This window comes from Panulirus ornatus, chromosome 71 (assembly GCF_036320965.1).
Source record: "Panulirus ornatus isolate Po-2019 chromosome 71, ASM3632096v1, whole genome shotgun sequence".
In the NCBI taxonomy this organism is placed as follows: domain Eukaryota; kingdom Metazoa; phylum Arthropoda; class Malacostraca; order Decapoda; family Palinuridae; genus Panulirus; species Panulirus ornatus.
Window position 1 is genome coordinate 2,253,654 of NC_092294.1, and position 25,100 is coordinate 2,278,753.

Consider the following 25,100-nt stretch of genomic DNA (forward strand, 5'->3'; position numbering starts at 1 on the left):
TTGAATGGAGAAAAACTGGAGGAAGTGAAGTGTTTTAGATATCTGGGAGTGGATCTGGCAGCGGATGGAACCATGGAAGCGGAAGTGGATCATAGGGTGGGGGAGGGGGCGAAAATTCTGGGGGCCTTGAAGAATGTGTGGAAGTCGAGCACATTATCTCGGAAAGCAAAAATGGGTATGTTTGAAGGAATAGTGGTTCCAACAATGTTGTATGGTTGCGAGGCCTGGGCTATGGATAGAGTTGTGCGCAGGAGGATGGATGTGCTGGAAATGAGATGTTTGAGGACAATGTGTGGTGTGAGGTGGTTTGATCGAGTGAGTAACGTAAGGGTAAGAGAGATGTGTGGAAATAAAAAGAGCGTGGTTGAGAGAGCAGAAGAGGGTGTTTTGAAGTGGTTTGGGCACATGGAGAGAATGAGTGAGGAAAGATTGACCAAGAGGATATATGTGTCGGAGGTGGAGGGAACGAGGAGAAGAGGGAGACCAAATTGGAGGTGGAAAGATGGAGTGGAAAAGATTTTGTGTGATCGGGGCCTGAACATGCAGGAGGGTGAAAGGAGGGCAAGGAATAGAGTGAATTGGAGCGATGTGGTATACCGAGGTTGACGTGATCTCAGTGGATTGAATCAAGGCATGTGAAGCGTCTGGGGTAAACCATGGAAAGCTGTGTAGGTATGTATATTTGCGTGTGTGGACGTATGTATATACATGTGTATGGGGGGGGTTGGGCCATTTCTTTCGTCTGTTTCCTTGCGCTACCTCGCAAACGCGGGAGACAGCGACAAAGTATAAAAAGAAAAAAAAAAAAAAAAAAAATATATATATATATATATATATATATATATCATACAAAGCTCCATCAGCCAGGATCGAACCTGGGACCCCTTGTGCAAGAGGCAGGCATCCTAACCTCTAGGCTAAGGGACTGTGTAATAGGAAACAACTATTCGAAATACTAAGTACTCGAATACCCTTCGTCTCACTATGGTGAGCAACGGGGTCTATCGGTTGTTTCCGAACAGAACACATTCGTATATATATATATATATATATATATATATATATATATATATATATATATATATCCTCCCTGGGGATAGGGGAGAAAGAATACTTCCCACGTATTCCCTGCGTGTCGTAGAAGGCGACTAAAAGGAGAGGGAGCGGGGGGCTGGAAATCCTCCCCTCTCATTATTTTTTTTTTTATTTTTCCAAAAGAAGGAACAGAGAAGGGGGCCAGGTGAGGATATTCCCTCAAAGGCCCAGTTCTCTGTTCTTAACGCTACCTCGCTAACGCGGGAAATGGCGAATAGTTTGAAAGAAAGAAATATATATATATATATATATATATATATATATATATATATATATATATATATATATATATATATATATATATATATATAAATATAAACACATATATGTGTGTGTGTGTGTGTGTGTGTCTCATGTTTTATTCAGGTAAAATAACAGAGAGTGCCAAAAAATCAATTGAGAATGTTTAGTCAGTTCTGGAGAGAGAGCGGGTTCTCACTACCTCTCAGTAAGATCCTGGTGTCTATTATCATATGTGAGGGTAAGTAATAACTTGAAGCTGTATATCTGAGGAGAGAAAGATTCAAAATAGCAGCCAAGTATCTGCTGTCCCATGATTTTAATGGCGAGACTAAATAATGAGCGTCGATATGTCAACTCACAAGGTAGCTCATGTTTCTGACACTGACGTTACAATATTGTGACAAGAAAATCTGAGGTTTCTATAAGTAACGCGTGACGTCAGGGTTGTATAGTCATGAGTTACAAGAGTTACCGCTTCTCTGAGACTGTTGAGTTGTAAAAGGCTTTGAGACCATGTAAGACGTTGTCATAATGTGTGTGTGAATACCAGATAAAGTTTCATGTTAACGTCCCACTAGGATTCAGCGTCTTCATTTTTCCAGTCTAACTCTACGTTAACTGAGACACAAGAGTTTGATATTACTGAAGTGGAGAAGCGCTAAAGGCTGCATGAAAATAAAACGTTACATTCTAGGAAAAAAAAAAACGGGACAAGATATTTCACAGAGTTTCCTCCGCGAATCTTCTGTGCTGCCTGGGCAACAAAGAGACCATTTGTGCTGCACTTTCCTGGTCATAATCTTTCGAGGAAGCTGAAGGCTGAACAACGCACGAACCACATTTCCTCCAGATGGTAAGTTGACCTAGTCTAAAGACCTCATTAAGGAACTGGACCGTTGGTGTCATATACTAATTGCACTGTTTCCTGTCTGGCGCACAAATGATCTGGGACTAAGATGTTGAAGATGCGAGTCCTTGTGCGCTAAGATAAGTCCTAGCTGGAGAGTATCAGTTCCAGTGTCGCTGTAAAGTCCTTCGTGTCGTTCGGTGTACTGCATGATGGTGTGCTTAGCAAGGTGCCTTGTGCAGCTACTGTCATGGTGCTTAGCCTTCTGATGGAGTGCCTGATTGGTGCGTCTGGTGCAGTGCCTTGTGAAGGAACTGTTGTAGTGCTTAGCTATCTGATGTAGTGACTGATGTGATGTTTACTACAGACCTTTGGGTAGCGCTTGTTATGACACGTGATGAATATGACGCTGAATATTAAGTCTCATCCAGTGTGTTGTGTTACTTGCAGTGCCTAAGGCTCTGGTGACTCGTCTATTGCAGTGCCTTGCATAGCATCTCTTGTACGACCCAACTGTCTGGGTGCAGTGCTTGGTGCAGTGCCTATCACCGTGGGTCGTCTAAAGCCTGTTGTTGTGTGTAAAGAAATTGTGCATGATGTATTGACTGGTTTATTATTGTTAGTGACGGATGCATTGTCTAGTAAATAGCTGATGTATGATATATATATATATATATATATATATATATATATATATTTTTTTTTTTTTTTTTTTGCTTTGCCGCTGTCTCCCGCGTTTGCGAGGTAGCGCAAGGAAACAGACCAAAGAAATGGCCCAACCCACCCCCATACACATGTATATACATACATCCACACACGCAACTATACATACCTACACAGCTTTCCATGGTTTACCCCAGACGCTTCACATGCCCTGATTCAATCCACTGACAGCACGTCAACCCCGGTATACCACATCGCTCCAATTCACTCTATTCCTTGCCCTCCTTTCACCCTCCTGCATGTTCAGGCCCCGATCACACAAAATCTTTTTCACTCCATCTTTCCACCTCCAATTTGGTCTCCCTCTTCTCCTCGTTCCCTCCACCTCCGACACATATATCCTCTTGGTCAATCTTTCCTCACTCATTCTCTCCATGTGCCCAAACCATTTCAAAACACCCTCTTCTGCTCTGTCAACCACGCTCTTTTTATTTCCACACATCTCTCTTACCCTTACGTTACTTACTCGATCAAACCACCTCACACCACACATTGTCCTCAAACATCTCATTTCCAGCACATCCATCCTCCTGCGCACAACTCTATCCATAGTCCACGCCTCGCAACCATACAACATTGTTGGAACCACTATTCCTTCAAACATACCCATTTTTGCTTTCCGAGATAATGTTCTCGACTTCCACACATTCTTCAAGGCTCCCAGAATTTTCGCCCCCTCCCCCACCCTATGATCCACTTCCGCTTCCATGGTTCCATCCGCTGCCAGATCCACTCCCAGATATCTAAAACACTTCACTTCCTCCAGTTTTTCTCCATTCAAACTCACCTCCCAATTGACTTGACCCTCAACCCTACTGTACCTAATAACCTTGCTCTTATTCACATTTACTCTTAACTTTCTTCTTTCACACACTTTACCAAACTCAGTCACCAGCTTCTGCAGTTTCTCACATGAATCAGCCACCAGCGCTGTATCATCAGCGAACAACAACTGACTCACTTCCCAAGCTCTCTCATCCCCAACAGACTTCATACTTGCCCCTCTTTCCAAAACTCTTGCATTTACCTCCCTAACAACCCCATCCATAAACAAATTAAACAACCATGGAGACATCACACACCCCTGCCGCAAACCTACATTCACTGAGAACCAATCACTTTCCTCTCTTCCTACACGTACACATGCCTTACATCCTCGATAAAAACTTTTCACTGCTTCTAACAACTTGCCTCCCACACCATATATTCTTAATACCTTCCACAGAGCATCTCTATCAACTCTATCATATGCCTTCTCCAGATCCATAAATGCTACATACAAATCCATTTGCTTTTCTAAGTATTTCTAAGTATATATAAGTATATAAGTATATATATATATATATATATATATATATATATATATATATATATATATATATATATATATATATATATATATATTTTCATACTATTCGCCATTTCCCGCGTTAGCGAGGTAGCGTTAAAAACAGAGGACTGGGCCTTTGAGGGAATATCCTCATCTGGCCCCCTTCTCTGTTCCTTCTTTGGGGGAAAAAACAAAAAAAACAAGAGGGGAGGATTTCCAGCCCCCCGCTCCCTTCCCTTTTAGTCGCCTTCTACGACACGCAGGGAATACGTGGGAAGTATTCTTTCTCCCCTATCCCCAGGGAATAATATATATATATATATATATATAGTCTAGTGTCCTGGGCAGCTCATACACTGGTGTGACGTACCAAGTGTGTACGTAGTCTTATATAATGCTTGAGGGAATGACTGGAGTAACGCCTGGTATAATGAATAATGCAACAGGAAGGACAAAGATGGCTATAGTGTGAGGGTTCTGGCTGGTGTAGTGTGGTGCACCATTCTGTGTACAATCACGAACAAAAATTGGAAATACACCGTTTGTAAATAAGACCCCGGCAAATCTAACCTTACACAGTGGCCTAGATGGAAAATGTCTGAGCCTCTGATTATCTCGAGAGCCTATATCAATGCACTGCCGTTCCTTCTCTTGTCTAAACTGAGTAAGTTTAAGTCGCTTAATCGGCTCCCATGGGATGTGTTTCTCACTCTTTGTATCATCTCAACTCGCGCTGTTTTCTATCATCTCTGGGTTTGTTTGAAATGGAGTAACACAGACGGAACCTCGTCAGGACGCAACACTGGATGGTGGAGAGGGAAAGACAGAGTCTTACGTTTTAATTCGAATACTCCACCTACGAGCTTCGAATTTCCTCTGTCTATTTCACTACTTCCTCTCACTGTTTACTAAAGTTCAGCTCATCAGAGATTCTTACACATAAGAATCCTTGTTTCATTTGCCGTTCGTAGCTCGACAGAATACATACCCAAGCTTGCCTTCAAGTCGTTAATGCCAAAACGTAAAACTTTGAAATTAATGATATAAAACGACATTAATTTGGTATCGGTGATCCCAGTCTATCATCAGATTTTATATTCTGTTTCTCAGCTTATCATCGACGGCAGATTTTGATGTGTCACAACGCAGCCCATGATCGAGGTCACTGATACAAAGGGAAGTGGTGCCAAGAATGAACCCTGCAGTACACCACTTGCTATGTTTACCCACTGGAAGGTCTGACCGACCATCAGCATTGTTTCTCTATAGCCAATCCACCCATTCTCACATCATCAAACTACAGCCCCATATGTATACCATGTGACCTAACATTCCCATGTAAACTTCGATGTGTGACTATAATTATCAAATGTTTTCTGAGGATCTAGATATATAATATCACACGCCTGGTGTTGTACATAGTGTAGCACCTGGTGTGTAGCCTGGTGTTGTACATAGTGTAGCACCTGGTGTGTCGCTTGGTGTTGTACACAGTGTAGCACCTGGTGTGTCGCTTGGTGTTGTACATAGTGTAGCACCTGGAGTTTCGCTTGGTGTAGTCTGTAGTGTAGCACATGGTGTGTCGCCTGGTGTAGTCTGTAGTGTAGCACCTGGTGTGTCGCCTGGTGTAGTCTGTAGTGTAGCACCTGGTGTGTCGCCTGGTGTAGTCCATAGTGTAGCACCTGGTGTGTGACCTTGTGTAGTCCATAGTGCAGCACCTGGTGTAGTCCCTAGTGTAGCACCTGGTGTGTCGCCTGGTGTAGTCCCTAGTGTAGCACCTGGTGTGTCACCTGGTGTAGTCCCTAGTGTAGCACCTGGTGTGTGACCTGGTCAGTCATAATACTTATCAAAATGACAGACGAGGACGCACATATGTATCTATGTATCTACATATATATGTATCTATTTGTATCTATATCACATGAAAGTAAATTATCTATGTTTTCTGTATTGTATTTTCATAATTATCATTATTCTTGTTTTTTTTTTTACGCCGGACGAAATGAGCCGTCAATCAAGATGAAGTTTCTTTAAGCAGAAAATGATAAATGATTTGCTTTCAGTTAATAGGCATTTGTGTTTATGTTGACAAAAGTGGTAGAATAACCTTAATAGGAAATCTCCTCCCAAAGATAATATTATTATATGAAGCACAGCATCAGCAATGATTCTTATGTATCCCACTGAATCTTGGCAATACAGCTCATCTTGCTACTTGAAATCGAAGAAAGGTGTTATTCGTGACACATTCACGGGCCATTCGGGTTCGAACCCACATAGGCTCGAATCCTGGCTCCAATTGTCGGTCCGCAGTCAACCCCACTGACCATCTTCCCCTAAGGTCTGGTCGATAAACTGGGTACCTGGCCTAAGTTAGGAAGGAGGTAAATAGGGTGCGTAAGACAAGGGAGCAAATGGGAACTTCAGTGAAGGGCGTAAATGGGGAGGTGATAACAAGTAGTGGTGATGTGAGAAGGAGATGGAATGAGTATTTTGAAGGTTTGTTGAATGTGTCTGATGACAGAGTGGCAGATATAGGGTGTTTGGGTCGAGGTGGTGTGCAAAGTGAGAGGGTTAGGGAAAATGATTTGGTAAACAGAGAAGAGGTAGTAAAAGCTTTGCGGAAGATGAAAGCCGGCAAGGCAGCAGGTTTGGATGGTATTGCAGTGGAATTTATTAAAAAAGGGGGTGACTGTATTGTTGACTGGTTGGTAAGGTTATTTAATGTATGTATGACTCATGGTGAGGTGCCTGAGGATTGGCGGAATGCGTGCATAGTGCCATTGTACAAAGGCAAAGGGGATAAGAGTGAGTGCTCAAATTACAGAGGTATAAGTTTGTTGAGTATTCCTGGTAAATTATATGGGAGGGTATTGATTGAGAGGGTGAAGGCATGTACAGAGCATCAGATTGGGGAAGAGCAGTGTGGTTTCAGAAGTGGTAGAGGATGTGTGGATCAGGTGTTTGCTTTGAAGAATGTATGTGAGAAATACTTAGAAAAGCAAATGGATTTGTATGTAGCATTTATGGATCTGGAGAAGGCATATGATAGAGTTGATAGAGATGCTCTGTGGAAGGTATTAAGAATATATGGTGTGGGAGGCAAGTTGTTAGAAGCAGTGAAAAGTTTTTATCGAGGATGTAAGGCATGTGTACGTGTAGGAAGAGAGGAAAGTGATTGGTTCTCAGTGAATGTAGGTTTGCGGCAGGGGTGTGTGATGTCTCCATGGTTGTTTAATTTGTTTATGGATGGGGTTGTTAGGGAGGTAAATGCAAGAGTCTTGGAAAGAGGGGCAAGTATGAAGTCTGTTGGGGATGAGAGAGCTTGGGAAGTGAGTCAGTTGTTGTTCGCTGATGATACAGCGCTGGTGGCGGATTCATGTGAGAAACTGCAGAAGCTGGTGACGGAGTTTGGTAAAGTGTGTGGTAGAAGAAAGTTAAGAGTAAATGTGAATAAGAGCAAGGTTATTAGGTACAGTAGGGTTGAGGGTCAAGTCAATTGGGAGGTGAGTTTGAATGGTGAAAAACTGGAGGAAGTGAAGTGTTTTAGATATCTGGGAGTGGATCTGTCAGCGGATGGAACCATGGAAGCGGAAGTGGATCATAGGGTGGGGGAGGGGGCGAAAATTTTGGGAGCCTTGAAAAATGTGTGGAAGTCGAGAACATTATCCCGGAAAGCAAAAATGGGTATGTTTGAAGGAATAGTAGTTCCAACAATGTTGTATGGTTGCGAGGCGTGGGCTATGGATAGAGTTGTGCGCAGGAGGATGGATGTGCTGGAAATGAGAGGTTTGAGGACAATGTGTGGTGTGAGGTGGTTTGATCGAGTAAGTAACGTAAGGGTAAGAGAGATGTGTGGAAATAAAAAGAGCGTGGTTGAGAGAGCAGAAGAGGGTGTTTTGAAATGGTTTGGGCACATGGAGAGAATGAGTGAGGAAAGATTGACCAAGAGGATATATGTGTCGGAGGTGGAGGGAACGAGGAGAAGAGGGAGACCAAATTGGAGGTGGAAAGATGGAGTGAAAAGGATTTTGTGTGATCGGGGCCTGAACATGCAGGAGGGTGAAAGGAGGGCAAGGAATAGAGTGAATTGGAGCGATGTGGTATACAGGGGTTGACGTGCTGTCAGTGGATTGAATCAAGGCATGTGAAGCGTCCGGGGTAAACCATGGAAAGCTGTGTAGGTATGTACATTTCCGTGTGTGGACGTGTGTATGTACATGTGTATGGGGGGGGTTGGGCCATTTCTTTCGTCTTTAGTCGCCTAAAAGTCGACTAAAAGGGAAGGGAGCGGGGGGCTGGAAATCCTCCCCTCTCGTTTTTTTTTTTGTTTTCTTTTTTTAAAAAGAGGGAACAGAGAAGGGGACCAGGTGAGGATATTCCCTCAAAGGCCCGGTCCATTGTTCTTAACGCTACCTCGCTAACGTGGGAAATGGCGAAGAATATAAAAAAAAAATATGTATATATATACACTGTCGCCAGTGGCGACTCGGCTAACGTAAATAGATAAATAAATACAAAGTATCACAATATCCTGGAGAAGAAATCTTGCACGAAATCCAACCCCTGCGTCGAGCCCCCCCCCCCCCCTCTCTCTCTCTCTCTCTCTCTCTCTCTCTCTCTCTCTCTCTCTCTCTCTCTCTCTCTCTCTCTCTCTCTCTCTCTCTCTCAGATATATAAATTCAACGTAAAAATACCAAACCCGATACAAATGCAAGTGTAAGCGTGGCTGCCACCTCACCCAGCGATCTGCGAGACGCGAATGTACAAAATGTTTATGTGTTCCTGACACGTGCGTCTGCAGGAGGCTATTGTGTAAACCATGAGAGGCGAGAGCATTAGGAAGAAGGAGTTCGCTTAAACATGCAGGAAGTATGTAAATAGGAAGACATCATTTAAGAACAATCGAACAGCACCGGAAGAAGATGGAGGAGGAGAAGAACAAGACGATGAAGAAGGAAGAAATGATCATTAGAAACATATTAGTGTTGATGATATTGATAATGACGACAACCTATAGTGATAAAAATGATGATGAAGACAATAGTGAAAGTGAAGATTATCATGATGAGAACAAAAGTAATGAAATGATAATGATGAGCATCAATGATAATTTGTGCTTATGCACCTGGCCCTGAAAAGAAAGATTATGAGACTGCATACAGACTATATACTCATTACTCTCTCGAAAACTCTTGCATTTACCTCCCTAACTATCTCAGACATAAACAAATCCAACAACCATGGTGACATCACACACCTCTGCCGTCGATTAACCTTCACTTGGAACCAGTCACTCTCCTTTCTTCCTACTCGTGCACATGCCTTACATCCTTGATAAAAACGTCTCACTACTTCTAGCAGCTTTCCTCCCACGCTTTACACTCCTAAGACTTTCTAAGAGCATCTCTATCAACCTTATGATTCTCTAGATCTATAAATGCCATATACAAATCTATCTGTTCTTCTAAGTACTTTTCACACACATTCTTTAAAGCAAACACCTGATCCATCTATCTTCTACCTCTTCTGAAACCACACTGCTCCTCCCTAGTCTGATGCTCTGTACATGCATTCACCCTCTCAATCACTGCCCTTCCATACAATTTACCAGGTACACTCAACAAAATTGTACCTCTGTAGGTAGATCACATCTCTATCACCTTTGCCTTTATACAATGTCGCTATACGTGTATTCCGCCAATCCTTAGGCATCTCACCATGATCTAAACATAGACTGAAAATCCTGACTAACCAATCAACAACACATCACCCGCTTTCTTAATGAATTCAACTGCGGTACCATCCACACCAGCCGTCTTGCCACTTTTCATTTTCGTAAGGCTTTCACCACCTCTTCTCTCTTCGCCAAACCACTCTCCCATGACTCTCTTATTTCGCATACTTTCAAGACCTGAACGTCCACGTCTGCCACTCTATCATGAAAGCCTTTTAACATTCTTTCAAAATACTCACTCCATCTCCTCCTCAAATGATCACCGACCATTACCACTTCCCTTTTTGCTCCGCTTACCGATGTTCCTACTTCTTTTACTTTCTGCATGTTATGTACCTCCTTCCAAAACATCCTTTTATCCACTCTAAGGTTTACTGGTATTCTCTCACCCCAACTCTCTTTTGTCTTTTTTTTTTTTCAACCTCTGCACCTTACTCTTGACCTCCTGCTGTATTCTCTTATACATTTCCCAATCATTTGTACTCCTTCCCTGTAACTACCGCGCAAACGCCTCCCTGGTCTCTTTACTTCATCCCACCACTCACTACCCTTCCTACTTTGTCGACTTTCCACCATTCGCATGCATCTCTCGCACATGCCAGCACTGCTTCCCTAAATACCAGCCATTCCTTACCCACTCCTCTTGCTTCATTTACTCTTGCCTTTTTGAGACATTCTACTCTCAATCTCTCCCAGTGTTTCTTCACACACGTTTCTTTTTCCAAGCTCACTTACTCTTACCACTCTCTTCTCACACCAGGCGCCACTCACCGATCAACCCGAAACTGTAGGTAAAACAGCTTAATTTACCTTCAGTCGTCTTCCTTGTGCGGGTTTTAAACACTGGTTGCACTAATAACTACACTGTTAAGCCACATGCTATCAAACAATCGCTTGTTACAAGAATTCCCTAACGTAAAGTTCTCTCAAAAGTCATCTTGATAACGAAAGACTTATTCCTGTACATATAACGTATATCACGCACGATCATTTACTGTAAAGACATTTCTATTAAAATCACCTTACATCAAGATACAATGTAATTTCAAAATAACATTTACTGTTCTATGATGAATATAATCAAAGTAGGGCTTTTCTGAAGACGTAGCCTGCGTTAGAAGTTTTAGTGCTGCTCGCGGCCCTTTCATTTTCTCACTATCATTATCTTCACATGATAATATCTTACATTGAGCCAACTTCATAGTAAAGAATACTAGTTTAGACTCAAGTGGCACATTAGCAATTTCTCTCTGGAGCTCCATCTCTGCTAACCCAGTATTATAAACAAATATATATAGTTAACTCTGGTAAAAGTGTTGGTATATCATATAATTTTCATTTGTATCGTCCGTATGTTATACTTGCTTTTTGAACGTAAAACACTCTTTCCTGAGAGCGAATATAACCAAGAATTTCATATTAAAAAGATCATTAAATCAACAAGAGGTAGACGAAAGAAATGGGAAAAATCATAACGTTTCAATCAGACTAGTTAGTGTATGATAAATAGTCTCAACATTTTGGACTTTTTTCTTTATCCACTTTGCACATCTGTTCTCTACCTTTTGAGTTAACCAGAAGAAGCTAAGAAACAGATTAGTCTGTAGCCTCTGAGGAAGGAGGAAAGGACACTGTATAACATATATCTTCTACACTGAGCACATCTGTGCCCTTAGGGCCATGTTCGCCTTTCGTAAAGATAAGATGGTCTGTACGACTTGTATATAGGCTACGGCAGCGTCACTACTGATAACCCTGGGTCCAGGACCCCTCGCTATCCTCATCCACACTTAAATGCTCACATTTTCTCTTATGAATTTCAGAGGAGCATTTAATCATCTCTGATATCACGCATCCCTTCTTATCCACGATTTGCTTCCATATGGAAGAAAAATTGACTCAAAAATGACTGAAATCTATCATGATAATAAGAGTTCATATATATATATATATATATATATATATATATATATATATATATATATATATATATATATATATATATATTGTAATATATATATATATATATATATATATATATATATATATATATATATATATATATATATATATATATATACATATATATATATATATTACAAACACAAAATATTATTCTTCCTATCTAGAACGTTACGATCTTTCATCTATGTCTTTAGATACATCTAAGTTTTACATGACATTCGCTCCTTTAATTCCAATACGTTTCCTATATTCCACTTTCATCCACCGTCTCACAAAGACCAGATATTTTCTTTGTCTTATGATCACATCCCTGTCAAAATACCACTTGTTTTCTTTAAATCAAGCGGCCATTAGAGTCTGCCTCAGATGTGGGACTCACGTCCCCCCCCCCCCCCCCCCGAGGACTTATACAGAGCTAGATGAATGGATTTAAAGAAAGAGCGAGTCCATAAAGCAATGAGAGAGAGAGAGAGAGAGAGAGAAGAGAGAGAGAGAGAGAGAGAGAGAGAGAGAGAGAGAGAGAGAGAGAGAGAGAGAGAGAATGGTACGTGAGAAAATAGATTCACACTGACATTTCTATCCTCACTCGATGAGAACTAAACGGTAACTGAACCAATAACGTAGTACGTTGACCTTCACACAGAGGGAGTCCATCACCTGCCCGGGCAGCCATGACCCACATACAACACTAGGTCAACCCTTCGTCATCTACTTCTACTCTCCTACCGTTGTGAGTTCCTCTGAGCCATGTAGATTCATCTACCTACATCTGGAACTATACACCTCTAGACCTATACATTTATGGCGCCTCCGTGGCGTAGTGGCTAGCGATGCTGACCGTGACGGATTTACGAGCTACCAGGGGTCGAACCCGCTTAGGTTCGATTCATGGTCGTGGCACTCGGTCCGTAGCCAACCCAGATGTTCATCCTCCTCTAAGGATGGTCAATAAATTGGATACCTGGCCCGAATCGAGGCAATCTCATTAACGCTATATATATATATATATATATATATATATATATATATATATATATATATATATATATATTAACACGTTATTGGATTACGTGTTAATTGACAGGCGCGCGAAAGAGAGACTTTTGGATGTTAATGTGCTGAGAGGTGCAACTGGAGGGATGTCTGATCATTATTTTGTGGAGGCTAAGGTGAAGATTTCTATAGGTTCCAGAAAAGAAGAGTTAATGTTGGGGTGAAGAGGGTGGTGAGAGTAAGTGAGCTTGGGAAGGAGACTTGTGTGAGGAAGTACCAGGAGAGACTGAGTACAGAGTGGAAAAAGGTGAGAACAATGGAAGTAAGGGGAGTGGGGGAGGAATGGGATGTATTTAGGGAATCAGTGATGGATTGCGCAAAAGATGCTTGTGGCATGAGAAGAGTGGGAGGTGGGTTGATTAGAAAGGGTAGTGAGTGGTGGGATGAAGAAGTAAGAGTATTAGTGAAAGAGAAGAGAGAGGCATTTGGACGATTTTTGCAGGGAAAAAATGAAATTGAGTGGGAGACGTATAAAAGAAAGAGACAGGAGGTCAAGAGAAAGGTGCAAGAGGTGAAAAAAAGGGCAAATGAGAGTTGGGGTGAGAGAGTATCATTAAATTTTAGGGAGAATAAAAAGATGTTCTGGAAGGATGTAAATAAAGTGCGTAAGACAAGGGAGCAAATGGGAACTTCAGTGAAGGGCGCAAATGGGGAGGTGATAACAAGTAGTGGTGATGTGAGAAGGAGATGGAGTGAGTATTTTGAAGGTTTGTTGAATGTGTTTGATGATAGAGTGGCAGATATAGGGTGTTTTGGTCGAGGTGGTGTGCAAAGTGAGAGGGTTAGGGAAAATGATTTGGTAAACAGAGAAGAGGTAGTGAAAGCTTTGCGAAGATGAAAGCCGGCAAGGCAGCAGGTTTGGATGGTATTGCAGTGGAATTTATTAAAAAAGGGGGTGACTGTATTGTTGACTGGTTGGTAAGGTTATTTAATGTATGTATGACTCATGGTGAGGTGCCTGAGGATTGGCGGAATGCGTGCATAGTGCCATTGTACAAAGGCAAAGGGGATAAGAGTGAGTGCTCAAATTACAGAGGTATAAGTTTGTTGAGTATTCCTGGTAAATTATATGGGAGGGTATTGATTGAGAGGGTGAAGGCATGTACAGAGCATCAGATTGGGGAAGAGCAGTGTGGTTTCAGAAGTGGTAGAGGATGTGTGGATCAGGTGTTTGCTTTGAAGAATGTATGTGAGAAATACTTAGAAAAGCAAATGGATTTGTATGTAGCATTTATGGATCTGGAGAAGGCATATGATAGAGTTGATAGAGATGCTCTGTGGAAGGTATTAAGAATATATGGTGTGGGAGGCAAGTTGTTAGAAGCAGTGAAAAGTTTTTATCGAGGATGTAAGGCATGTGTACGTGTAGGAAGAGAGGAAAGTGATTGGTTCTCAGTGAATGTAGGTTTGCGGCAGGGGTGTGTGATGTCTCCATGGTTGTTTAATTTGTTTATGGATGGGGTTGTTAGGGAGGTAAATGCAAGAGTTTTGGAAAGAGGGGCAAGTATGAAGTCTGTTGTGGATGAGAGAGCTTGGGAAGTGAGTCAGTTGTTGTTCGCTGATGATACAGCGCTGGTGGCTGATTCATGTGAGAAGCTGCAGAAGCTGGTGACTGAGTTTGGTAAAGTGTGTGGAAGAAGAAAGTTAAGAGTAAATGTGAATAAGAGCAAGGTTATTAGGTACAGTAGGGTTGAGGGTCAAGTCAACTGGGAGGTGAGTTTGAATGGAGAAAAACTGGAGGAAGTGAAGTGTTTTAGATATCTGGGAGTGGATCTGGCCGCGGATGGAACCATGGAAGCGGAAGTGGATCATAGGGTGGGGGAGGGGGCGAAAATTCTGGGGGCCTTGAAGAATGTGTGGAAGTCGAGAACATTATCTCGGAAAGCAAAAATGGGTATGTTTGAAGGAATAGTGGTTCCAACAATGTTGTATGGTTGCAAGGCGTGGGCTATGGATAGAGTTGTGCGCAGGAGGATGGATGTGCTGGAAATGAGATGTTTGAGGACAATGTGTGGTGTGAGGTGGTTTGATCGAGTGAGTAACGTAAGGGTAAGAGAGATGTGTGGAAATAAAAAGAGCGTGGTTGAGAGAGCAGAAGAGGGTGTTTTGAAGTGGTTTGGGCACATGGAGAGAATGAGTGAGGAAAGATTGACCAAGAGGATATATGTGTCGGAGGTGGAGGGAACGAGGAGAAGAGGGAGACCAAATTGGAGGTGGAAAGATGGAGTGAAAAAGATTTTGTGTGATCGGGGCCTGAACATGCAGGAGGGTGAAAGGAGGGCAAGGAATAGAGTGAATTGGAGCGATGTGGTATACCGGGGTTGACGTGCTGTCAGTGGATTAAATCAAGGCATGTGAAGCGTCTGGGGTAAACCATGGAAAGCTGTGTAGGTATGTATATTTGCGTGTGTGGACGTATGTATATACATGTGTATGGGGGGGGGTTGGGCCATTTCTTTCGTCTGTTTCCTTGCGCTACCTCGCAAACGCGGGAGACAGCGACAAAGTATAATAAAAAAATATAAAAAAATATATATATATATATATATATATATATATATATATATATATATATATATATCATCCCTGGGGATAGGGGATTAAGAATACTTCCCACGTATTCCCTGCGTGTCGTAGAAGGCGACTAAAAGGGGAGGGAGCGGGGGGCTGGAAATCCTCCCCTCTCGTTTTTTTTTTTTAATTTTCCAAAAGAAGGAACAGAGGGGGCCAGGTGAGGATATTCCAAAAAAGGCCCAGTCCTCTGTTCCTAACGCTACCTCGCTAACGCGGGAAATGGCGAATAGTTTAAAAAAAATATATATATATATATATATATATATATATATATATATATATATATATATATATATATATATATATATAGTATAGTGATGTATAGTGATGGATGATTTGAATGCAAAGGTGAGTAATGTGGCAGTTGAGGGAATAATTGGTGTACATGGGGTGGTCAGTGTTGTAAATGGAAATGGTGAAGAGCTTGTAGATTTATATGCTGAAAAAGGACTGGTGATTGAGAATACCTGGTTTAAAAAGCGAGATATACATAAGTATACGTATGTAAGTAGGAGAGATGGCCAGAGAGCGTTATTGGATTACGTGTTAATTGACAGGCGCGCGAAAGAGAGAGTTTTGGATGTTAATGTGCTGAGAGGTGCAACTGGAGGGATGTCTGATCATTATCTTGTGGAGGCGAAGGTGAAGATTTTGTATGAGTTTTCAGAAAAGAAGAGTGAATGTTGGGGTGAAGAGGATGGTGAGAGTAAGTGAGCTTGGGAAGGAGACTTGTGTGAGGAAGTACCAGGAGAGACTGAGTACAGAATGGAAAAAGGTGAGAACAATGGAAGTAAGGGGAGTGGGGGAGGAATGGGATGTATTTAGGGAATCAGTGTTGGATTGCGCAAAAGATGCTTGTGGCATGAGAAGAGTGGGAGGTGGGTTGATTAGAAAGGGTAGTGAGTGGTGGGATGAAGAAGTAAGATTATTAGTGAAAGAGAAGAGAGAGGCATTTGGACGATTTGTGCAGGGAAAAAAATGCAATTGAGTAGGAGTTGTATAAATGAGACAGGAGGTCAAGAGAAAGGTGCAAGAGGTGAAAAAGAGGGCAAATGAGAGTTGGGGTGAGAGAGTATCATTAAATTTTAGGGAGAATAAAAAGATGTTCTGGAAGGAGGTAAATAAAGGGCGTAAGACAAGGGAGCAAATGGGAACTTCAGTGAAGGGCGCAAATGGGGAGGTGATAACAAGTAGTGGTGATGTGAGAAAGAGATGGAGTGAGTACTTTGAAGGTTTGTTGAATGTGTTTGATGATAGAGTGGCAGATATAGGGTGTTTTGGTCGAGGTGGTGTGCAAAGTGAGAGGGCTAGGGAAAATGATTTGGTAAACAGAGAAGAGGTAGTAAAAGCTTTGCGGAAGATGAAAGCCGGCAAGGCAGCAGGTTTGGATGGTATTGCAGTGGAATTTATTAAAAAAGGGGGTGACTGTATTGTTGACTGGTTGGTGAGGTTATTTAATGTATGTATGACTCATGGTGAGGTGCCTGAGGATTGGCGAAATGCGTGCATAGTGCCATTGCACAAAGGCAAAGGGGATAAGAGTGAGTGCTCAAATTTCAGAGGTATAAGTTTGTTGAGTATTCCTGGTAAATTATATGGGAGGGTATTGATTGAGAGGGTGAAGGCATGTACAGAGCATCAGATTGGGGAAGAGCAGCGTGGTTTCAGAAGTGGTAGAGGATGTGTGGATCAGGTGTTTGCTTTGAAGAATATATGTGAGAAATACTTAGAAAAGCAAATGGATTTGTATGTAGCATTTATGGATCTGGAGAAGGCATATGATAGAGTTGATAGAGATGCTCTGTGGAAGGTATTAAGAATATATGGTGTGGGCGGCAAGTTGTTAGAAGCAGTGAAAAGTTTTTATCGAGGATGTAAGGCATGTGTACGTGTAGATAGAGAGGAAAGTGATTGGTTCTCAGTGAATGTAGGTTTGCGGCAGGGGTGTGTGATGTCTCCATGGTTGTTTAATTTGTTTATGGATGGGGTTGTTAGGGAGGTGAATGCAAGAGTTTTGGAAAGAGGGGCAAGTATGAAGTCTGTTGGGGATGAGAGAGCTTGGGAAGTGAGTCAGTTGTTGTTCGCTGATGATACAGCGCTGGTGGCTGATTCATGTGAGAAACTGCAGAAGCTGGTGACTGAGTTTGGTAAAGTGTGTGAAAGAAGAAAGTTAAGAGTAAATGTGAATAAGAGCAAGGTTATTAGGTACAGTAGGGTTGAGGGTCAAGTCAATTGGGAGGTAAGTTTGAATGGAGAAAAACTGGAGGAAGTAAAGTGTTTCAGATATCTGGGAGTGGATCTGGCAGCGGATGGAACCATGGAAGCGGAAGTGAATCATAGGATGGGGGAGGGGGCGAAAATCCTGGGAGCCTTGAAGAATGTGTGGAAGTCGAGAACATTATCTCGGAAAGCAAAAATGGGTATGTTTGAAGGAATAGTGGTTCCAACAATGTTGTATGGTTGCGAGGCGTGGGCTATGGATAGAGTTGTGCGCAGGAGGGTGGATGTGCTGGAAATGAGATGTTTGAGGACAATGTGTGGTGTGAGGTGGTTTGATCGAGTAAGTAACGTAAGGGTAAGAGAGATGTGTGGAAATAAAAAGAGCGTGGTTGAGAGAGCAGAAGAGGGTGTTTTGAAATGGTTTGGGCACATGGAGAGAATGAGTGAGGAAAGATTGACCAAGAGGATATATGTGTCGGAGGTGGAGGGAACGAGGAGAAGTGGGAGACCAAATTGGAGGTGGAAAGATGGAGTGAAAAAGATTTTGTGTGATCGGGGCCTGAACATGCAGGAGGGTGAAAGGAGGGCAAGGAATAGAGTGAATTGGATCGATGTGGTATACCGGGGTTGACGTGCTGTCAGTGGATTGAATCAGGGCATGTGAAGCGTCTGGGGTAAACCATGGAAAGCTGTGTAGGTATGTATATTTGCGTGTGTGGACGTGTATGTATATACACGTGTATGGGGGTGGGTTGGGCCATTTCTTTCGTCTGTTTCCTTGCGCTACCTTGCAAACGCGGAAGACAGCGACAAAGCAAAAAAAAAAAAAAATATATATATTTTTTTTCATACTATTCGCCATTTCCCGCTTTAGCGAGGTAGCGTTAAGAACAGAGGACTGAGCCCTTGAGGGAATATCCTCACTTGGCCCCCTTCTCTGTTCCTTCTTTCGGAAAATCAATAACCGGGAGGGGAGGATTTTCAGCCCCCCGCTGGAGAGAGAGAGAGAGAGAGAGAGAGAGAGAGAGAGAGAGAGAGAGAGAGAGAGAGAGAGAGAGAGAGAGAGAGAGAGAGACTGTGAGATGGCCTTAAATTAGCACTTAGCTGCCCGTACTGTCTCAACTAACTAAACAAAGAGATTAATGTCTTAAGTTAGACTTTTCTTCAAGATTAAGTTACTGACTTGGGATTATCATAACAACAGAATTAGTTTAAACTAGACTGATTATTTTTTCTTTGTTTTGCTAATTATGGCTACTCTGACAGAATTATCAGCCAGGAAATACATTAATTTTTCACATAACATCATCCCTGTGGCCATGGGGGCGCTTGCCTGCTGGACATGAGCACAGTGAAGCTCATGACGGGCGAAACCAATTGGACTGATGACGAAGGTTGAAAACTTTTGAAAACTATTGTTATTCTTAGAAACTCGTGTGACTTGTTTAATTTTCCTTCGTTTGATCCTCGTCCACTGACAGCGTCTATCCTAAAGGATATTCTAAAATAGAAATTCTGTTCTGCAGTGGATTTAAACACATTCCAGCACCAATGAATATCCTGAGGCAAGCGACCTAAACCCCACATTCTTAACGCACCCAACCAGGAGTGGTGTTCGATCGTACGTGTTTTGCTTACCAGCGTGTCAACCCTCATGAGAACGGGTGTGAAAGAATCCAGACACCTTTACTCACCCTGGATGGATGACTGACTACATGGATCACCTCGAACTGGTGTGAAAGATTCCAGACACCTTTACTCACCCTGGATGGATGACTGACTACGTGGATCACCTCGAGCACCTTACCTCCGGAGCTGAGACAGGTCATCCTGACGGTGGATCCGTCCTCATACGGGCCGATGGGGCCCTCCAGCCGCTGTCCTGACTCATCCTGGATTCTCGGGAACCCTGGTGGATCTGGGAAGGGAAGGAGGGAGGAAGAGATGTGAGACTTGCTGCTACACTCGAGGGAAAGGAGCAAACAGTTACAGTTAAAACTACAACGACAAGAAAAACTATATATACTCAAAAAATAATGGTTCATATATATATATATATATATATATATATATATATATATATATATATATATATATATATATATATATATATATATATATTATATTTTTTTTATTATACTTTGGCGCTGTCTCCCGCGTTTGCGAGGTAGCGCAAGGAAACAGACGAAAGAAATGGCCCAACCTACCCCCATACACATGTATATACATACGTCCACACACGCAAATATACATACCTACACAGCTTTCCATGGTTTACCCCAGACGCTTCACATGCCTTGCTTCAATCCACTGACAGCACGTCAACCCCGGTATACCACATCGCTCCAATTCACTCTATTCCTTGCCCTCCTTTCACCCTCCTGCATGTTCAGGCCCCGATCACTCAAAATCTTTTTCACTCCATCTTTCCACCTCCAATTTGGTCTCCCTCTTCTCCTTGTTCCCTCCACCTCCGACACATATATCCTCTTGGTCAATCTCTCCTCACTCATCCTCTCCATGTGCCCAAACCACTTCAAAACACCCTCTTCTGCTCTCTCAACCACGCTCTTTTTATTTCCACACATCTCTCTTACCCTTACGTTACTCACTCGATCAAACCACCTCACACCACACATTGTCCTCAAACATCTCATTTCCAGCACATCCATCCTCCTGCGCACAACTCTATCCATAGCCCACGCCTCGCAACCATACAACATTGTTGGAACCACTATTCCTTCAAACATACCCATTTTTGCTTTCCGAGATAATGTTCTCGACTTCCACACATTCTTCAAGGCCCCCAGGATTTTCGCCCCCTCCGCCACCCTATGATCCACTTCCGCTTCCATGGTTCCATCCGCTGCCAGATCCACTCCCAGATATCTAAAACACTTCACTTCCTCCAGTTTTTCTCCATTCAAACTCACCTCCCAATTGACTTGACCCTCAACCCTACTGTACCTAATAACCTTGCTCTTATTCACATTTACTCTTAACTTTCTTCTTCCACACACTTTTCCAAACTCAGTCACCAGCTTCTGCAGTTTCTCACATGAATCAGCCACCAGCGCTGTATCATCAGCGAACAACAACTGACTCACTTCCCAAGCTCTCTCATCCCCAACAGACTTCATACTTGCCCCTCTTTCCAAAACTCTTGCATTTACCTCCCTAACAACCCCATCCATAAACAAATTAAACAACCATGGAGACATCACACACCCCTGCCGCAAACCTACATTCACTGAGAACCAATCACTTTCCTCTCTTCCTACACGTACACATGCCTTACATCCTCGATAAAAACTTTTCACTGCTTCTAACAACTTTCCTCCCACACCATATATTCTTAATACCTTCCACAGAGCATCTCTATCAACTCTATCATATGCCTTCTCCAGATCCATAAATGCTACATACAAATCCAAATGTGTTTGATGATAGAGTGGCAGATATAGGGTGTTTTGGTCGAGGTGGTGTGCAAAGTGAGAGGGTTAGGGAAAATGATTTGGTAAACAGAGAAGAGGTAGTGAAAGCTTTGCGGAAGATGAAAGCCGGCAAGGCAGCAGGTTTGGATGGTATTGCCGTGGAATTTATTAAAAAAGGGGGTGACTGTATTGTTGACTGGTTGGTAAGGTTATTTAATGTATGTATGACTCATGGTGAGGTGCCTGAGGATTGGCGGAATGCGTGCATAGTGCCATTGTACAAAGGCAAAGGGGATAAGAGTGAGTGCTCAAATTACAGAGGTATAAGTTTGTTGAGTATTCCTGGTAAATTATATGGGAGGGTATTGATTGAGAGGGTGAAGGCATGTACAGAGCATCAGATTGGGGAAGAGCAGTGTGGTTTCAGAAGTGGTAGAGGATGTGTGGATCAGGTGTTTGCTTTGAAGAATGTATGTGAGAAATACTTAGAAAAGCAAATGGAAATATATATATATATATATATATATATATATATATATATATATATATATATATATATATATATATATATATATATATATACACACACACACAGAAACACACACCAGACAATCTATATACAGGAATACATATAAGAGAAGTCGGTGGGGTGATCTCAGGTCAAAGTGGTGACCTTACCTGACCCTTCCCATCATGAACTATTCAACTGGACCACATTCAATATTCCGTGAAAACTGATACTGTCTCTTGTTATGTATTATCCCCAGTTTTGTCTCTTATTCTGACAGTGTCGGGTTTGCTGTCCCTAATTCGTTTCTTGGCCTCTAGTTCACCTCCAATTACTACCAATTCAACCACATTCATATACATCTTTTTTGGTCTGACATTTGTATCACTTGATGACCCTCGCCTCACCAAGGTTATGGTTTGGGTTGTTTTACTTCCAAACCTCTTGTTTATGGTCTTCTGCTGTTTGCCTCTTACTGTATTACCCGTCCTACATCGTTCTTCCCTCGCCGTGTGATCTTTGATGAATGCCCTACTGAATTGATCCATGTTCGTAACTCTGACAGAAGTCTCCTTTAATACAGCTTACTACAGACAAAGCTCCACAATGAAGGTAATCATCAAGTCTTCACCATATCTGCCAAATCTCTTCGTTTCTCTCATCCTTTGACTATGTGATGTGCAAATCTTCCTTATCCACCTTTGCTTTCTTAAGTCAAAATATGATCTTTGCCCAGTCCATAACTCATCATTGATCTACTCCTTCCTATCTAGCGTTTACCCAGTGTTCTTAGCTTTGGTTCTACCTACTTGTCGACTAAGTCCTGGAATGTAGCTTCGTTACCTCCATGTCTGTTCCTCCTTCATCTATATTTTCCACAGTATCCACTGATCATCGAATGTTCTGCACTTCTCCCTACGCTTGCTATCACACAAACCATATTCTTCTGTTTGTTCTGCCTTCAGCAGCATATATGACCGTCTCTGTCGCTTCACTTAATGATTTACTGTGTCTCTGTTTCAATGTCCCCCAAATCCAGACGTTGCTCCTCTCTCTTACTTCCCATCCTCGACCATCTATGGTCTCTGTGCTATGGGACATCTCGTTATCCTGAGCGACAAGCATTTAAGACGCTACTGCTCTTTTCCACTGTTGCACCGTCTCTTCTCTGGCTTAATTCCCGGTGAACTCCTTCAATCACGGTGAATCATTATCCTGACCAGAAAGCAGACATCTCTATTCCCTAATTTCTTCCTAACACCAGATGCTTTTTCTCAAGTCTCTCACTCACTCCACAGTTTATCTAATTCTATATCTATTTGTTGTCATTCCTAACTTTTTTCTCTGTCATTGGTAATAAATCCTCATCCTTATGGCCTCAAATAATTCATCTTTAAACTCTCTAATATTTTCTCCTGCCATCACATGCTCCTTCATTCTGCCTCCATCTATCTATCTGATGGTAGATGGTCATCATCATTAAGTATACCATGCAAGATACCAAGTTTTTCCTGCAAATTCTGCATCCTATCTGTACCTTGGCTGTAGGTTTATTCAGTAAATGCTCTTAATTCTCAGTGTCCTCAATAGGTTGAAGGTAATCCCTATTCATAATTCCAGTCCGACCCACTTCACTCGCCCAAGCTTCTATAAGCTCACAGCCAAGCTTAAGTACCAAGCCTAATAAGTCTTCTCGGAAATAAAAATAAAACCATCATTGTTTATGAGTAAAGAAATCCAGTTCATTTATACACATACTTTACTCATTAATGATCCCTTTCTACCATAAGATTCTTGTGTTTAAGAATCAAGATTTCTCTCTGTTGATCATCTTATAAGAGAATCATCCTGAAAACTATTAGTACATCATCCTTGTCATGTGTTATGAGTACGTCAGTATGATTACCTGCTGAGCCTCACGTCCAGTACTCTTATTACAACCCAATTGGCCACTGCGAAACGACCGTTTTATGGAATAGCGATAGTTAAGCGCCCCCTGTAAGAGCCGCTTCTGGTATCGCCTTGTACCGGTCTACCATCATACACAGTGCTGGTGTGGAGTTGCCAGTGTGGCTACAATTTGTAAGTTAGAGGGAGAGAGTTTTTTACCCGCGTTACTCCGTCACTTGACCTTGTATATATGAATCGTGTCTTTACTTCTATGCACACACACACACACACACACACATCCCAGTATATGACAAGTGCCCATTTAATCGACAAGCCCCTTCAGGAGGATGAACAGCCGGGTGGACTGTGGACCGGCTACCGCAACCAGGATTCGAACCCCTTGCGCTGATCCGAGGCGAACCGTGCATCATGCGTGGCCACCAGTAACACTAACCGATACACCACGTGTGTGTGTGTGTGTGTGTGTGTGTGTGTGTGTGTGTGTGTGTGTGTGTGTGTCACTTCAGAACGCTAAGATAACTGACCTTTAACATCTAGTGTTATCTTCTGAGACCAGGAGGGAGAAGCCTTGAAGTGCACCTTGCATCTATAGTTGCCCTCGTCGCGCCCACGCACGTCCCTCACCAGCAGGTGGGCGGGGGAGGTAGAGGTATTAAACCACGCCCGCTGCTCCACTCCCCACGCCTCCTCGTCTCCCCACTGCTGGGCGCGGCCTATGCCACCTCCCTTGCCGTCACGCTCACGCGAGTCATAGCTGGAAAGAGAAACAATGAATGTGAATCATTATCGAAAAAATCAAGAAAAAATCATATATTTCTCACCATTTTTCTGGCCAGATGCCCTTCAACCCATCTTCTTCACTCGTCCCTGTTCTCGTGTTCTCCGTTTTCTTAAACTTCTTCCATGTCTTTATTCTTCTAAGTGAGCTCTTGATGCCTTATATCCACCTCACTGTGGACCATCCTGCTGAATAGCTTCCTCCAGGGGTCCAGTTGCAAACCTTCTTGGTATATCTCCCGTCTTCTGTTCTTTGTACCTGGCCATACCACCACCTTTGCTTTGTCTTTTCAGTTGTTTCTGAAACATCCAAATCCTCTCTTATCCTCATGCTTCTCACCTTATCTTATCTCTGTAACTTCTGTGATCGACCCAGGTGCTCTCATCTTAGCAGCACGGTTGTATAAACGTGTGGTGGTTGTGAGTCATCTCAACTGATCCATGTATCAAAATTGGTCTTAGAATGGTGTTACACATTACTGTTTTTCTTTACAATGGTATATTTCTGGGTTTTTTTTCAGTGTAAGTTATAGTATACTGGAGTTTGCATCGTACTTAATGAAGTTGTTGTTTATATGCACTTGTTGTAGTTTTTCAGCATTAAATATTGCTGCGAAGTATCTACAACCCTCACTGTTGTAGCTGGTGGTCTGGTATATTCGAGTCACACTCTCCTCTGTCTC

At 42.4% G+C, this 25,100-nt stretch overlaps 1 protein-coding gene across 5 annotated transcripts in view; it reads right to left on the minus strand.

Annotated features, from left to right (window-relative positions):
* LOC139747993 (uncharacterized) overlaps positions 1–25,100 on the minus strand; it is a 585,795-nt gene that overhangs the window by 208,175 nt on the left and 352,520 nt on the right. For all 5 annotated transcript variants that reach the window (XM_071660527.1, XM_071660528.1, XM_071660529.1 and 2 more), the window contains 2 exons: positions 24,165–24,394; positions 19,595–19,705 (listed from right to left, as the gene is read on the minus strand). In XM_071660527.1, coding sequence (XP_071516628.1) covers positions 19,595–19,705; positions 24,165–24,394 — 341 coding nt within the window. The remainder of the gene's footprint in view (positions 1–19,594; positions 19,706–24,164; positions 24,395–25,100) is intronic.